Source organism: Triturus cristatus, chromosome 9 (genome assembly GCF_964204655.1).
Source record: "Triturus cristatus chromosome 9, aTriCri1.1, whole genome shotgun sequence".
NCBI lineage: Eukaryota > Metazoa > Chordata > Amphibia > Caudata > Salamandridae > Triturus > Triturus cristatus.
In genome coordinates this window covers 311631466-311649012 of record NC_140592.1, presented here as the reverse complement: position 1 = coordinate 311649012, position 17547 = coordinate 311631466, and the positions used below count along the sequence as shown (strand labels likewise).

The following is a 17547-nucleotide window of genomic DNA, read 5'->3' as shown; positions in this document are numbered from 1 at the left end:
ATTAATGACGCAAAGGTCCTTTGACATCATGTCATTGTAATCATACACACTAATCATGCATTTCTCGTCCAGGCTTGTACACTAACGATGCATTGTTTATTCATGCAGTGCTTGCTATCCCTGTTTTGCCGATTCGTAGCGCTGTAATAACAACTGTTACAAACACCCAACTCACTGCTACGTAAGGTATCACTCTCGGGAAAAATCAACGCTACGTCACCCCCGCCTTTCTTTGAACCTGTGACCTGCAGGTGAAACATAGATCTAATCAGTGACCGCTTGTCTCTCTGATCTATCTTATTAGCTATAAAGCGCCATGAGGACCTTTCTGCGGATTCAGAGCACTTGTAAATGTACAATAAAACATTCATGAAGACATCGCTCCAAAAACATCACAAAACAATCAAGCAAAACACATCTTCCCATGAAAACTGCATCGTTGGTTCATAGCACAAATCATCCACAAAAGCAACACACTCATTTGAAATCGAAAAGCAAACGCCCGCAAACAGACGGCAAAGCAATGGCCCACTTACCCATTTGTGCCGGTCCTTCTGGGGCACATTCCTGGGCAGCCTCTGGTGGCATGCGCAGGTCGCTGGCGCTCTGCCTCATCTTCACTCAGAGCATGGAAAGCTGGTGCATCGCCATGGTAACACTTCACAGTGGAAGCTGCTCTCTTAATGGTGTGATTCCTACTTCAAAGGGTCCGCTCCCCCGCCTGGAATGCGCTTCCCCGCCAAGCGGGCGCGCCACGCTCTGCCGGGCTTGTCTTGTTTATTATTTCACCTTAATCCAGATCTGATTGTTTAGAGTGTCTCTGTTAGTTATTTTTGGGGGGGAGGAGGCTTCCCCTTAAGATCTCAACTGAAACCTTTTATTATTTTTCTATTTTTTACTTCTTGATTTCTCTCCTACATTGTGTTTTCGTTTCTTCTGCTCATTATTCTTCCCTTGATTTTCTCCCGAGCGTAAATATTTTGTGTTTTTTTTACTATGTGTTTTCACTCAACATGTGTTTAGCCTGCAGTTATATATACTGATTCTCTCCAAGTAGCGGTTCTTTTTCGTCTAGATTTGCCCGGGAAGGAGGGTATCTGCTTTTAGTGGGTTTTTTTTTAATCTCATGATTCTTGTCAGTTTGTTTGTTCGTTTTTTTTTTCTCATGTTTTCCTACATCAGTATATCTGGATTGTGATTTTGAACTTTTCACATTGCAATTGGCTTTTTCTGCTTTCCTGATTTACTCCTAAGGTCACTGTTCAGAAATACTCATCATTTTTGCTTTTAAGTGTGTGATCTTTTTGTACTCCTTTGTCCTAAACATTTCCCCCAATCCAATCTTATGATGGCCTACTGAGTGAAAACAGAAAAACAGAAAAAAACGTCATTTGCAGTCACACAATACATCATTACGAGCCATATTTGATCCGTTGAATTTCTGTTCTTGAGCAGGTCGGGTTATTTTGCTCCGAAGTTAGCCCATTAAAGTCTTTTGGTTTAAAAATGCATTTTATTTAAGTCATGTCAGTTCAACGCTGCATATGACCCAAACAACCCCATGTCAAAGGGTGACTTTCATCCAGTCTTGTTTTTCACCGGGACATGGTGCTTCACCAGTCCCATTTTAAGTAGACTCTACCAATGCCATCACCTGGCCTTTAAGTGCGATGAAAAAAGTGTGTGTGGTGGGGGCAGGTCTCTACAGTGGGCATGGCTTACAACTAAGAGCCCTTTTCAAAAAGTGTGGCCTATCTAATTGAGGGCGTGGCTTACAACATACACATTAAAATTCCATGCTTTCCATAGGGTATCACCCAATTAGTATTTTGGTGACTCTCCAAGAGTTTTTTAGGGCGAGCCTGGGCAGCGCATGCGCTACTCTGCGAGGCATGCTGTATTCAGATATGGACTTGAAGCTCCGCCCACATATTTCATTGGCATGTGTCATTGTCCACTGTAAACTATGGCTTTCCAATGGTCAATAGGCTTAGTAGTCCCTCCTTAGTACCGCCTTGTCTCCTTTTGAAACCTCCCATGAGGACACCCCTGTTACGTGTGTTATTAATTGGTAGGCTTTAATTACAGCCTTGAAGCACTATTTTCCTTAATAGCTTTGTATTGCCTGCTGTCGCAGGCAGGACATGCTCTCTCCTAACACTTTTTTTGAACCTTTAATAGCATGGGCGCCAAATGCATTTGCAATGCAATAGCCCTCGCATTTGCAAGAGTTTAAGCTATTATTATTGTGAATGACAATGCCTTTTATTTATCTGTTTTAAAAACAACACATAAATAAAAGACATTGTCATTTACAATGCCAATAGCTCAAACTTTCGTAAATGCGAGACCTATTGCATTGCAAATGCTTGTTTGTAGAGTAGACTGAAAACTTATATATCTTGTTTTGAGATATATTTTCTCACTTAATATATAACTCTAATTGGCAGTGATTCCTATCCGTATTTAGTGTTAAAGCGATGTGATAATCTGCCGTGGTGGACTTCTTTCTGAATTATATTCAATTTTCTCAGGCTATTATAGTCAAGTAATCGCCATTCCAAAACGGCCGCCGTTTACAGCTATGGAATGAGCCTTGATCTATGGGTCTCTTTTCTATTTCCATGAATAGGTTCTGAATATTACTCTAAAATGGCTTCGGACGCCATCTTTGTTGTCCTTCCGCCTCGCAGTGAGCTTCTCTGTTATTGGTTTGAGCTGGGATGAACTGAAATAGCTATTGGTCGGGTTAATGGGGAATTCCCAGGTTACATAAAAATACCCCGTTTGGGGGGAATCCGGTAGCTAAACGACAAGGCTGCTGGGCGCAGTCATGTCGGGGAAACGGCTTGACGAGGATTGTTGCGACAGCGGCCTTGGCTCCTTGTTGGAGGGGCAGCTCTTCAGCTTCCCCGACTCCCTTGGGTGCCTTCCGGTAACAGATAACTGGGACAGAGAAACCCGGAGTCCAAAGGCTACTGATAGTTCGGCGAGGGCTGGGGAGCTTCCGGGGATCAAGGACCCAAAACATTGGAGTGATGAACAGATCCACAAAGTCTCAGTGGAACAGGAGTTCGAACGCTTTGACTCTGCTTTGGGCGAGTCGTTACAGGATGAAGATTTGACCGTCGTGGAGGTGAGGGATCTAGTGCAGGCCATCCGCTTGGAACATCGCGCAGACCCCGAGCCCTGGACCGTAGAAGTCTGCGGATATCTCTCAGACGAGGGAGACACGTAAGTAGTATAGGGTGCCCTTTTAATATGTTGAGTGTAACTCCTGCCTGTCTTCTTCACTTCGCAGCACAATCATTAACTTGGCACCCTCTGCTGCTGCGAAGGTCTCTGAAAAACAGTGATGTGGGTGACACTATAGATGGTGGTGTTACTTATCTTCCGTGACTTAATACGGCTGCTAATGGGCCGCATCCGTGCCATGGGCTGGTGACTTAATACGGCTGCTAATGGGCCGCATCCGTGCCATGGGCTGTGCCTTTACCCATTTGGTACTTATTCCAGTAGCTCTGTGCATATTGTTAATTCTAGAAACATGAGCAAAGTGCCCTCGTTTGTGAGGTAACCTAAAACGACACAGTGATGGTTATGCTACGTTACTCCGTGGGTTAAAGCTCAAGGTACTGAAGCAAATCCATGAAACTCAATAGACTATTCAACTACTTAGTGCAGTTGGTTTGCCCAATATTGGATCTGCTTCTCTGAACGTACAGCACACTGGGACGTCCTGTGTTTAAAAGAAAAGTACATTCAACTGTTTGCCTGCTGCTCAGCCCTTACCCCGACCATACGTCTTTAAAGTGAGTAGTGTTTGAAATTGACATCCCACTTCTACATTTCACTAGGGATTTTAGTGACTGACTGGTGCATAAGACTAGCATATATACTGTTTTGAGAAGGAAAGGACAAGATACTGCTTATGTATCTGTGTTTAATGTGATGTCTTTTACTCACCTCCGCAAGCTGCCGCCCACTCTTTGGCACGTTGGTACTCCTTCGGCCACTTCATTATGGAGATATTATGGATAGCTTCTCGGGTAATGCACAGCCTCTTTAATCTTGGTGTTGAATTAAGAGGCTTACGTCTGAACCAAATCCTCCACTGTGTGTAATATGAATCTCGAGTTTGCATCCTATTCCTTTGGTGATGCAGCGTTTCGAGAAATGGGTCTGTTCTCCAAGCCGATGCGACGATTAAACCTTGGGTCACTGTGAGGGCTAATAAATTTGTGATTTAGGTTGCAGCGCTCTTACACCAAGGTGTTGTAGTTTGTCACTGCAGCGCTCTTACACCAAGGTGTTGTAGTTTGTCACCGCTGCAAACACTTGGTCGGGAATTCGCCCCGTTACGAGGAGGATGTCATTGCCCCTAGGTTGTTTTGAGTCTAGCTCACATCCAAGGGATGTGAGAGTTGTTCATTGATACAATGAAGTATTTGGACTTTTGATCGTAAGCTGGTAATGCTAAAAATATGGCCCGCTGGGCAGGCGCCTAGATTTTTTTTTTTTCTTATACGCAGCAAGTGGAAGATGTATTGCAAACATTAAGGTACCCACATTTGCAGGTGAAACGAACACAGATCAGCGCTGCCACCTCCCCTGCCAATCTCTACGCCTGTGCCCTTTGTCTTGTGATTTGCAAGCAAGGCTAATGTTTTATATTCTGTATAGCTAAATTATTATACCAGCATCCGGCGAGTTGAATGAAGGACATGATGTTTTCAGCCTATTTTTATTGCCTGTTGATCCCCTCCCTGTTCCCTTGTGATACATCGATGTACCGTGAAAGGAACTCCAAAACTCACATGTACGAAAATTAATATGCGACCCCAGAGTGTGCATCAGTAGATCTTGCACAGTTACTACCGTTTGGCTTTGTAGTGTGAGCGTGTGAAACGTCAGCTTCTTTTCTGTCGCTCTTCTACCGAAACATCTGTACATGTTAATATGTTTGGATATTGCACAATGATCGCATTATAGCAATCCTTGAACCTCTCTATCACTACATAGTGGGCACATCACTGCAAAGTAGTGATCAAAAGTTCTTTCTTTTCTCATTCAACGCTTACGTTGTGTAATCCTTATTTCTTTTAACTACTGGTCTAGTGCATTGATACCGCCCTTCACGGGCTTGTTATCTTTAGCTGATGTGGGATTTTCCCTTGCACTACAGGAGGAAGCCCAGAACACCCTGGAAATTCCTGAATTGCTTTGTTCATTTTCATACCAAGGAACAGGTTTCCGCCTTGGTGCTTATTCCTAAGTCTAAAAACACCCAGAGGGCGTTTGCTGCATTTTTAGGTCTCGCCTACTAGACATCGCCTGCATTGTTTGTTGCTATACTTATTGTTAGCTTATAGTGTACTTATATACGGCCCTTTGCTTAACATTGGGAGGCTTCCTTGACACCCATTTGCTTGATTGTTCGTTATCATGTGCGGGCTTTTCTTCTTCATCTTTTGCTTGTTCATTCTGCCCAATATTTCAGATGCTGCTTTTTTTTTCCTTTTGTTTAAGACTTCTCAAAAAGTTCACAGTGCTTTTTTTTTTTTTTTTTTTTTTTTGCTGTCTCCCTAGTGTGCTAATCTTTCTCTCTGCACACTGTCACATGTGATTCTTCCCGTCCCTCTGTTGTTAACCCTCATACTCCCCCCCCCCCCCCCCCCCCCCCATGTTGCTTTCTCTCGTGTGCTTCACTGCTACATGCTGCTCTCCCTTTCTCTAGTTTCATTCGTTCCCACTGCCTTGAAGTATTGCTTCCGCCCCATGTTGCTTCTGAGCCTCCCCTGTGCATCATGTTGCCACCCTTACCCACTTTAAAAAAAACATAAAATACCTCTTATGTCGGCCCCCCCACCCCCAAAAGCATCAACATCGTTTTGTCTGCACACATGCGCCTACAAAATGACACAATGGTCATTTTTTGGTTGAGTGTATATCGCTTGCACTGTCGCTTAGTGACCTATTGTGTATGTTGTAGGAGTTGAACTACACCCATTCCTTGACGATTGCGTTTATTTGTCTTGGTTGGTGTCCTTTAAAAATACTTCTTTTCCATTGGGCAATCCGCCATCTTTGTCCCTCATTTCCGGTTTTTGCTATGCAGCACTGACCAAGTACTACATCATTACGCTATACATGTTTATTTCTCCATTTGGGGACTACTTTTCTTCTTTATGCGTTTCCGTACTTTACGTCCGCCGCGCTTATTCATCCCAACATATGGCGTATGTACTGTACAGTATTTTTCCCCTCGTGTTGTCTTAAGTTTCCCTGCTCCTCTACCCCCCCACCCCAATATTTCGCTTTAGCTACGTTCTAACATCTGAGAAGCTTGAGAACGGAGGCGACCTCACGGCGCACACTCCTGGTGATTTGCTGTGAAGCACGTCCATCTGTGACTCGGGCAAGCCAACATCTCTGAATATGTGTATTTCTTTTGGGTACGTTTTCACACTAAGGCAACACGTTTTCTGTGTAGTATCAACTTTAGAATCGGAAGATAATGCTATGTATTTGCACAACTTTTTTGCGCACGCTCGCAGGTCACATGCTTTGCACAGTATCAGCGGTGCCTGGGCAAAATGATGTCCGAGCAGGAGGGGGTGACCACTGCTCTATCTCCCCCTTTCCCACCTGCGCTGCCTGCTCTCTTGCGGCCACCTTCATTCCCTACAAATGCAGTGTGTGTGTGTGTTCCAATAGTCGCTGAGCCGGGGCAGTTCATCCGGGAATGTTTACTGTTTGTGGGATTCCCGGTGCTGCCAAGCATGGATCCGGAGCATGTGATACTCCTCTCTGGTATGTAGTTCTCGAATTTACAAACTGGTGTTCTCCTAGGCTATCTATGTTCAGAGTTCTATGGAACTCACAATATGTTAATTACATTCCTGATTTGTCAGTGAAGCTGCGTAGGTCTGCGCGCAATCGGCGCGAGAAAGGTCTGCCACGTGAACGGAGTGAAGATTAATGACCCAATACTGAACGCGTAAATCTCTGAAAACAGGTGGCGCAGCAATGTCTGAATAACTGTAAAGTTTTCAGAGTCTACCATAATAACTTCTTCTTTCTCGCATGATTGTGAGTGCAGCGGCCTTCTGTGACCTGAATACAGCGTGTTAGTCTTACATTGTATAAGGATCCAATCAGGAACCAGCGTGTTGGAGAGGTGCAACTACGGTGACACGCACGCCAGGAAGTTTTTTTTTTTTTATTTCTTCAAGATTCTAAATCTTTATATATATCAGGAACAACAAATACTTCCGGGTTAGCGGAAGGTAGCTTCCTGCCGCTCGGCCCTGGTTTGAAGGAGGGGTCCATGAAAAACCGAAGAAGCAACTCGGTGAAATTGATTCAGAGAACTCCGCTCATTACTCCCAATACCTTGGCGAGACGAACACGGACCCAGTGACTTTGTGCAAGTTTCTTTATTACATCGATACATCCAGCACTACCGCCATGACTTGTTTCGTTTCTGCACAAAGTCACTGGGTCCGTGATTGTCTCTCCAAGGCATTGGGAGTAATGGGCGGAGTTCTCTGAATGAGTGTGTGTGTGTGTGTGTATGTATATATATATATATATATATATATATAGTGAAGCCGTCCAGCAGATACGCTTGCTCTAATCAATAGACGAAGCAAACCCGTTGAATGGTGCATAATTTATTTAATGCCCGACACCATCACCACCATGACGCGTTTCAGTCCACGTGGGGCCTTGATCACTATATATATATATGTTATTATTATTATTTTTTTTTGGGGGGGGGGGACTGCACATCTTAGCAAAGAAAGGAACTCTTCTCTGCGATGCGCACACCAACATTCTTCTGTGTTGAAGTGGCATAATTTCTTTTACTCTAGAGTATATTTGTGTTTTACAAAGTTAGGGTCGTTTAAAAAAGAATAAGTAAAATATAAAAGCATTTTAGTAGTTAATAAAAACAAAATATATATATTAAAAAAATCTATCATAATTTTGTTAAATTAAAAATAGTTTTATTTTTGTTTTAATTTATTTTGTTTATTATAATGTTCAGTGCTTTAAGATATTAAAAAAAAAAAGAGAGATAAAAGGTCATGCAGAATGTACCAGCTCCTTCGTTTTTTTTAACCAGTCCAGGTGAACCAGTGGTTAAATGGAACAAGTGGAAAAAAATATTTGCACACTATGCAAGAGTTTGTATGACTAACTTGAGTGCTGAAAGGAAGCATTCACTACTCTTACATTGTTTAGGTGGAGAGGGGCAGGAGGTGTTAGAAAATCTACCAGAGTTATCAACAGAAGAACAAAAAGGTTTAAATGAATACGAGATCTGTATTTTACAATTAGATAAGCATTATTTATCAAGAACGAGTACTATAATGGTGAGATATCATTTTGGGCTAAGGGAGCAAGGAAAAGAGGAGATGGTAGAGGATTATTTCACTGGTTTGAGAAAATTGGCTGTAAGTTTGGGGCATTGAATGAAGAAAGAATAAGAGATCAATTTGTTTTAAAGTGTAGGGAGGATAAAATTCCAGAGGAATTGTGGCTTAAAGACGAACCTCCATTAGAAGAAGTTACTTCTATAGCAAAAAGAGTTGAACACATATTGAAATGTGTTACTGAATTGAAGGGTGAGAAGTAAAATACAACCATCTGTAGAAGTACAAAAATAGGTTTTTCTTGTGAAAAATGAAGACATCCACAATCTCAAAAGAAGTACCAAAAGAAGAGGTCTCAAGTAATTCATTTGAATGTGTTCTTTGTGGGAGAGTTGGCCTTAAAGCCAATTTTAAAAATTGTCCAGCTTTGAATTTCATTTGTCGTGGTAAAAAAGGTAATTTTTAAAGATTTTGTAAATCTAAACCGAAAAAGTTTTAGAACAAAAGTGTAAAAAAAGGTTATATGTCAAATTAATGAAGCTAAGTGTAATGATCATCCTGTGGGAAAGGTAAGAGTGGATGGACTTGATCTTGATATGAAATTTAATGTATACTCTCATCTTACCATTATTGATAAAGACATTTTTTGTAAGTGGTTTCAGGAGAAAAATTGATTGCATAAAATGGATGTAAATCCAGGAGGTTATGGTGGTCAACCCATAAACATATTGGGCTACTTTAATGCAACAATTGAAATGGAAAACAAGTTGATTTTTGGGAAAAGTTTGTGTCAAAAAAGGGTGATGGATTACTTGGGTGGCCTCATCAACGTTTGTCGGGTGTTACTCTCAATCCTAATGCAGTACCTCAAATTCATATTCAAGGAGTTGAGAACGACCAGTATGATTTTGTAAAGAATTTTCCGCAATTATTTAACCCCTTCAGTGCCCATGACGAGCTGGACTCGTCATGGGCTGCGGTGGCGCTGTGCCCATGACGAGTCCAGCTCGTCATGAACTCCGCCCGCTAATGGAAGGCGCAGCACTGGGCGGGGAAAGGGGCGGGCATGCAAGGGGTTAAGGATGAGTTGAGGTGTTTAAAAGGATAAAAACATTGTATCAAGCTGAAAAATGGAGCAGTACCATCAATTGCTAAAGTAAGGAGAATTCCCATTGCAGGAAAAAGTAGAACAAGAATTAGATAAGCTTCTTAAACGAGAAATTATTACTCCTGTGGAAGCTTCAGAATGGTTGGCAACAGTAGTTGTTGCAAACAAACCTAACGGTGACATAAGACTTTGTGTTGATCTTCGCTCACCAAACAAAGATGTTGTGGTGGATACATTTCCACTACCTAATACTGATGCAATTACGTCTACATTAGGTGGGGCAAGATTTTTTACGATACTGCATCTCACTTAGGCGTACCACCAAATTGAACTGACTCAGAACTCGCAGGATTTGACTGCTTTCATCACTCCTATGGGAGCATTCAAGTATAAAAGAATGCTGTTTGGTTTGGAGAGTGCTGCATCAGTTTTTCAAAGAGTGATGTCCTCTATCTTGACCCCTTTGATACCTTTTTATCAAGATCTATTAATTTTTGGGGTATCTCAGGAAGAACATATTAGAGTAGGGCTTGTTCTTAAGAAACTTGTAAATGCTGGTCTCACTTTGAAGTTTTAGAAATGTTAATTTTCAGTACAAGAGGTCAAATATTTAAGCCATTGCATCACGTCCATGGGTGTTGTTCCTAAGAAGGAATTAGTAGATCACATTCTTAAATTGGCAATTCCTAAGACAAAAGAAGAAGTTTTCTCATTCCTTGGAATGGTTGAGTTTTATGTAAAGTTCATACAAAATTTGTCAAGTAAATCTAACAGTATGAGACAATTGTTTAGTAAAAACAAAGAGTTTGTCTGGTCGGATGATTGTCAAAAAGAGTTTGAAGAATTGAAGGAAAATCTGAAAGATGCTCCCAAATTGCAGGCCTTTATTCCGAGTAGGGAGACTATGGTAGTTACCGATGCTAGCTTGAAAGGTGTGGGGGCAATTTTGAAACAAAGAAGTGAGAGTAATTAACAACTTATTGCCTGTGCATCAAGAAGTCTAAGACGGGCAGAGTTCAATTACTCTGTAAATGAAAAAGAAGCCTCTGTTATCTACTAGGCTCTTAAGTTTTGCAATTTTATTTGGGGAACTCATTTTAAAGTATGTTCAGATCATAAACCTCTTAAAAGTATTTTTTTCAAAAAAGGGTCCATTTCATTTCAAGGATAAGACGTTGGGTGATTGGCCTATAGGATTTTAATTTCGTTCTTGAACATTTTCCAGGTGTTGAAAATGTAATAACAGATTGTCTCGTTTGATTTGTGATGTAGAAGAGGATCAGAGTTGGAAAGCTCATTTAAACGATGAAGTAAGTGTTTGTGAAATAACTTCTGGTATAATAGATGGAGAGAAGTAAAAAAAAAAGATTGAGAGTCTGTGGACAATGGGATCTTGTTAAGAGGTTCAAAGTTGATTTCTCCTTTGTCTTTTAGAAATAAATTAATCGAGGAAGCTCACCAGGGCCATTTAGGGATTGTAAAAACCAAAGAAAGGTTGAGAGAGAGTTTCTGGTGGCCTGGGATGGATTTGGAAATTGAACGTGAGGTCAGAGAGTGCTTACAATATACAGACAGTGATAAAATTCTTACTCCTCGGACTTTAGCTATGGTCTGTCAAATTATCGAATAGTCCATGGGAGGATATTGCTATAGATATCATTGGGTCACTTTCTGGTGAACATTCTATACCTTATTTGATAGTTCTCATTGATCTATACTCTAGATGGGTGGAAGTCTCTAGTGTGTCAGATGTGACTTCTACATGTGTGATTTCTTTCTTAAAAGATGTCTTCAGAAGAGAAGGTTTTCCTAAAACTCTCTTGTCAGACAATGGTCCTCAATTTTGTTAAAAACAAATGGAAGATTTCTTGATAACATGCGGGATTTTTCATAAAAAATGCTCCATTTATCATTCCGAAGCCAGTGGTGCTGTCGAAAGGTTTAATAGGGTGGTAAAAGAAAATATTAAATTGTCTAAAGTAATGTTTTTTTTAATTGGATGGAGGAATTACAGAAATGTATACTGGCTCGTCGTTTTACTCCTCACATCTCTTCTCGGAAGTCTATTTTTGAGTTGTTTAAAGGTAGAACTCCTAATAGAAAGTTGTGCCCAGGTTGGATGACTTGGGGTAAAGGTGTCAAGGATAACGGTGTGGGACTTTGGAGAGAGAGAAGTGAGATTACAACTTAAAAACCAGACAAGTTTTGATTTTAAGAAAAATGGTGAAGCAGATTGTTGCAAAAGTAGGTGACATTGTTAGTCAAAGCTCCTGTGGGTACTTTGTCATGGTCTAAATTCACAAAGCATTTCCGTGTTATAAAGTGTTTTAAAAATGCTGTCAAATTGGAAGAATTTGGAATCTGAGTCGTGTTGTAATTCTTAAGTCTGTTTCGGAAACCGTTGGAAGAAGAAAGATCAATGAGAAGACTTTCATCAGTTGCTTTGTTCGGATCCTAGACGAAGTAGAGGGAAAACAACTATGCCATCTTATTTGAAAGATTATATTAACTAGGGGTTCTTTTCCTTTGTATTTTGTAACAACTTATTGTCTTTTTCTTAAATTCTGTAACTGTATGTTTCGCACTCTCTTTAATGTTAGAAGGGAGATGTGTAGTGTTCTCCTTTTAGGCTATCAATGTTCAGAGTTCTATGGTATGTAGAACTCACAATATGTTAATTACATTCCTGATTTGTCAGTTGCTCTCCGGCTGCAGATGGATGAGGTGTTTACTATTAAACCTCAAACTATAGCCCATTCATGTGTGTGCTGTATCGTAACTTTATACAAACAGCTGTGTTTTTGGGCCTGTTTCGTGCGAGTTGTGTAGCGGGGGGAGGTGGGGTGGTGTCAGAGCTCTTACAGTTCTCCGGCGCAGCTGTCTGAGAGCACGGGCCGTCTCTTGGAACAGTACGTTTACATAAAGTTGTTGAGGGGGTCTTACGACAGCCATGGGAAACTCAGGCCTGCATCAGTGTTGTGGGCAGGGCAGCCTAGGACCCAAGACTTCAGTCCGCCTAGGATCGATGGGTGTTCAGATGGACTGTTTGCCAAGTTTGCATTGCTTTCTTTACAATCCTTCTTGTATAGAATGCACCTTGAGGCCAATGTAACCTCTTGTCAGTAATTTCTGGACCTTAAACAGTTTATTTTTCATGGGTGGTAAGAGGCCACTTGAGCCGTGTTGAGCAAGAATGATTGACAGAGTGCAGAGAGTAAATCTGACTTGCAATCTTGTAAGCAAGGAATTGCTGGAAAATTTGTCATGAGATCAGTATCCTTTAGCTTGATTTTGGTTGAAAGTACGTTATCAAAAACACTTTGCTTCAGGAGGCTTTTGCTATTAAAATATGAAGTGTAGTCTGGATCCCTTTTGAAGGTTAAAATGTGCGTTTGCTTTTGTACTCTCTGCCTCCTGTGCAACTGAATAATTTTTTTCCCACATCTAAAGATTTCTTTGATCACATCATATTGATTTGGCATACCCTTTCTATTGAAAAATACGCAAATTTCCTTGTAGAAAGGCAACTACACACAGCGCATCCTTTAGTGTAAAACTGGAAAGATTGCAAACATATAACCCATGCTCCTGTATTGTTCAAAAGACCAGATGTTGCTTAAGTAGTACTGCGTGGGCTGAGTGTTCACACTTGTTAGCTAATAGTGCGCACTCTTGTGTTGTGCACATCTATAAGACTGTTAACACACAATGACTGAGGAATCAGTTATAGGTCTTTCACCGAAGTGCCCAATCGGCACTCGCACATCACATGAGCTGTGCCACCAGCCACAGGGGCCAGACTACAGAAAGTTTACGCTGGTGGAATAAAAAAGAAAAAAACACACCATTTATCTATTTCCATCATTTTCACTGCTTCTATTATAAGGAATGGGCAACCGTATTTGCATGTGGGCAAAATAGATAGGCAGGCCTCATATGTGTGATCTATGCTGCCCATGGGTAGCTTAGTTGTTTAGCTTCTTCCTGGACACACGTACATGATCACTCTCGACTCATTCTTTCATCACCCTAAGCGTATAGTTCTTTGAATCAGTCTAAGAGCAACACTAAGCGCCAGGTGCACGTGTATGTACTTAAACATAAACCCCAATGTGCCCATCCCCTCGCTGGTGCCAGCCACTTTCCTGAAGTTCGCAGGTTAACATAGCCATAGTTTTACTTTTCAGTTGATGTAAAAGCTTATAATATGTTATTGTGTGCACTTTCTTTATTTAATTAATCACTCCACTGCAAACAAAAAAACATAAATAAAAAACATTGCCATTTACTATGCCAATAGCTCCAACTCCAACAAATGCAGACCTATTGCTTTGCAAATGCTTGTTTTTTTCTTCTTATTTGGGGATCCTGTATTATACAGTGCCACACTTTTCCCATTGAAATCTCATTCCCTGATTCTATGAAGAAATCTGATCAAGCTATTACACAAGGATCCCAATCCCTTTTGTGATACTTTATAGTGAGGTTTGCTGAACTGATGGTCACGCCGAGATGAAGACCCTTTCATCTCATTTACTGACACTGCTAACGGTCCTGTTCTTTATAGAGGTTAGGGGTAGATGGCTTAAGTGCACACTCTGCACGAGGGCGTCCAGGCTCGGTCATTTCTCAGGATCCTGTTAGAGTCTGAAGTACTAGCAAGCCCTGTAACCAGTACTGCTAGTTAGTTCTGAGTTCTAATCCAGGTCCGTCACCTTTCACTTCAGCACCCTTTGGGTAATGAACTCGAGCAGTAAAAGGCTTACTTTTCAAATTTGATGTAGGGTTAGGAGTTTGCATACAGGAAACATATCTATAACCACACCCTTGCATAGCTAATGCTGGTTACATCCCAACTTTTCACCCACCATGAAACAGACCACCTGCTGCGTGACTCCTCTCAGACTTTTACCAGTGGCTTAGCATGGAAAGCACTCCTCTAAATATCAAATATAAATGCTCTTTGCATGGGACAAAGGCACAGTGTGCCTTTTTGGATATTCTTAGACCTCTGTGACATTCAACATCAAGAAAACCCTCCTCCATTGGTGGGTGTTCTATGCAGGAGTGGGGAGCATAGTCCTTTCAGAATTCATGCAATTCCTGGCAAGTCACCCACCATGTCAAGGTAGGACCTTTTCTCTCCGTGACCAACCCGTCGCACGCATGGCCTTCCTAGGTTCTGTACTGGCTCGTCCCTCTTTTTCCTGGTTTTAGTGGCACACATTTTGGATGTGCACATCTTCCGCTTTCTAATGTAGATAGACGCTTCTCAGGCTTATAACAATCTGGAAGAAAATCTTGGGGTTCACCTTCACCTAGCAAGCTGCCTGAATCAAGCCTGTGCTTGTATTTAAATTAACTTTGCATGAACAGCCAGACATCTCAAATCTTCTAGTTGTCCAAGCGCTTCTCCCTTTTGTGGGTCAGCCACCATGGATTCACGCCCAGTCAGTTCAGAACATTTGTAATGTGGCTGTTATCTTCAACAGCAACCTCTCCATTACCCCTTATTTGAACTTTATCAACAAAGCCACATTGTACCATCTAGGCTTGCTTTTGGGTTAAGTCTGTTCCTCCAAAAGATTGAGCTTGTTCTAACTATGGTACTTTCATTCCTGGATTAGTGTAGCATGATTCCTACTGTTCTACTAAAGAATTTGATTGAAAATCTGGAAAGAGTTAAAAAATCAACCTGCTAAGGCTCACTTGCTTCTGAAAGTTCACATTACTACCACCAGCCTAAATAGCTGCAGTGGCTACCCATTGAAGAGAGATCCCACTTTGAAAAACTATGCATTGTTCATGGCCATCCACCATGATTTCCCATCGTATTCTTTCAGCCCTGCCTACTTGATATCTGAGTGTATGTATCCTTAGCAAACCTACATTAGATTAATCGTCTGTACCTCAAAATATTTGGATGTAGGTTTTTCTCACTCCCCTTCTGTAATTGAAAATGTACTTTATAAAGTTTAGATGAAGAATTAAGGTTCTCATTCGGTGTTCTGCTTATGGCTTGGACGCTGCAGACATCTGCTGGCTTTCAGCTTGATCTCTTCATGAAAATAAGCCTAATAAGTCTGGCACTTTGTGGTATAGTTCTTTGTCCCAGCTTTTCTACATTGGTTACATTTACTTATGTTTCATCTTTTATTTATTGACATATTTATACAGTGCATCATACTAAAGAGGTATCTGCAAACTTTACACTGCTGCTAGAATTCTGCTCCAGAACCATGCTTAGGACCGCAGAACATTAGTAGATAAGGACTGAGTCACCTTACCACCTCAGCACTATGAGCCAGAGTCCGACTAGCTATAGTGTCCCACTTGCCCTCCTGCTCATATACAGATAGACAAGTGAATTGACACCCCAGAACACACACTCTGACCCTCTCGGGGAACGCGGTAACAAAACGCCCCTGTCTCTCACACACTCATCAACACTAAGACATGACAGAGGCACGAAGAAAGTTTGAAATCTTTATTTGTTATTGTACTCTAGAATACAGTATATGTGCCACATTCAGAAAACCACTGCCTAGCAAAAAATACCATTGACATTGTTAATAAACTGTATATTATGAAAAGGCTGATCAGATTATATTATAAGACCGAATAGCCTAATCCCCTCCCACAGAAACAAACTGATTATACAGGAAAGATCTCTGTGCTTAGTAGCAGACCCCGTACCTTAGCATACACAGTTGAATGTTCTACAACTTCGATACAGTTGTGATGTTCTCTTAGAAAAATATCTCTGTGTTACCTTGGTGTGCATACCCATATGACACGATTCACATGTTTATAAACAACAGCTGCATTTCTGTGTTGTCTAGGTGAGAGTCCCTGACAAGAACAAAATAACAAGGAACAGTGTTTGACATTGTCTGCTGTTCATATTAAATCCCTGGAAAAAACAGAACGAAAAAACAACTGCAGGTTCTGTGTGAAAAAAGAGCAAATAGCTCTCATGCCAGTATGACCCATTAACTTTGCCAATGCTTGTTTTTTCTGATGGTAATGGAGGATTGTAGGGGGCAAGCAATAACACTGGAATGGAGGTAGGGATTAAAGCAACAATATGGATTGGTGTGGGATGGTGAGAGGGGCAACCAATAATACTGGTAGTGAAGGGGGAAAGCAATAACATGGAGCTGGTGAGGTTTGGGGTAGAAGGATTGGAGGGAGACTGTCAGCAAGTTAATGCACTTGTTTACAGTGCTGGAACTAAAAGAAAAAATTAGCGGAAGGACACTCACTGGGCAAGGAAGCAGTACTTGAACCATGCTTCAGGGAAGAGAGATACATACATGCAAAGAGGAAGAAGTAAAGCTGGTACACACTGTACGAAGGAAGAAGTAAGGAAAGGAGAGGGACAATGAAGCCAACCAATGGTAAGCAATAGGTGGGCTTGAAGCTCCTGTCAGCTAACAAAATGTTTTGCAAGCGACAGCACATGCAATGTCTATGGCAAGACGTAAAATTATGCTTGTTGCCAAAGCTAGGCAGCATCAGCAAAATAAGCAAGAATGCCCAGTGCGATTGTGATGATACAAGTGTGAGCGTTCACTGCCACACGTGCGCTTATGTCATGATGTGGGGACAATTTTAATTTATTTATTTTTAGTTTACCTTTCCAACGTGGCAGACAACCTTCTAAAAGTGGTAATTTTGAAACAAAATAAAAGCTGCGCAAGAGCGCATTCTAGAGAAAGGAGTGGAGGAGCTACAAACCAGTGGTCAGGAGTCTGTTATCCTTTAAAAAAACAACCCTTGAAGGGCTTGGAGCCCGCACGTTACTTACCTTTAGTAGACCAAGCACTAATTGATATCTTTATTGGTGTCCTTCCGCTGCTAGCCACGCTTGTATTACGATGTTTCTTTTTTTCCCATGTCGCCAATGCTTTTTCCAGCTAGCTCGCTCTGATTTCAGGTGTCCCACCCCCAAACTCCCCGCCCCCCCGAAATCTGGCTTATGTTTTTTTTTAAAGTCTAGCCTAGGCAGTACATGCGCTGCATCTTGTCTCTGGGTTTTAGGCACACCCAAAGCTT

General features: G+C 41.4%; 1 protein-coding gene across 1 annotated transcript in view; it reads left to right on the top strand.

Annotated features, from left to right (window-relative positions):
* Nucleotides 1-2670: 2670 nt before the first annotated feature.
* The window catches only part of NFKBIB (NFKB inhibitor beta), a 46171-nt gene continuing 31294 nt past the window's right edge, over nucleotides 2671-17547 (top strand). Inside the window, exon 1 of the mRNA XM_085624998.1 lies at nucleotides 2671-3234. Coding sequence (XP_085481124.1) covers nucleotides 2834-3234 — 401 coding nt within the window. The 5' untranslated portion in view covers nucleotides 2671-2833. The remainder of the gene's footprint in view (nucleotides 3235-17547) is intronic.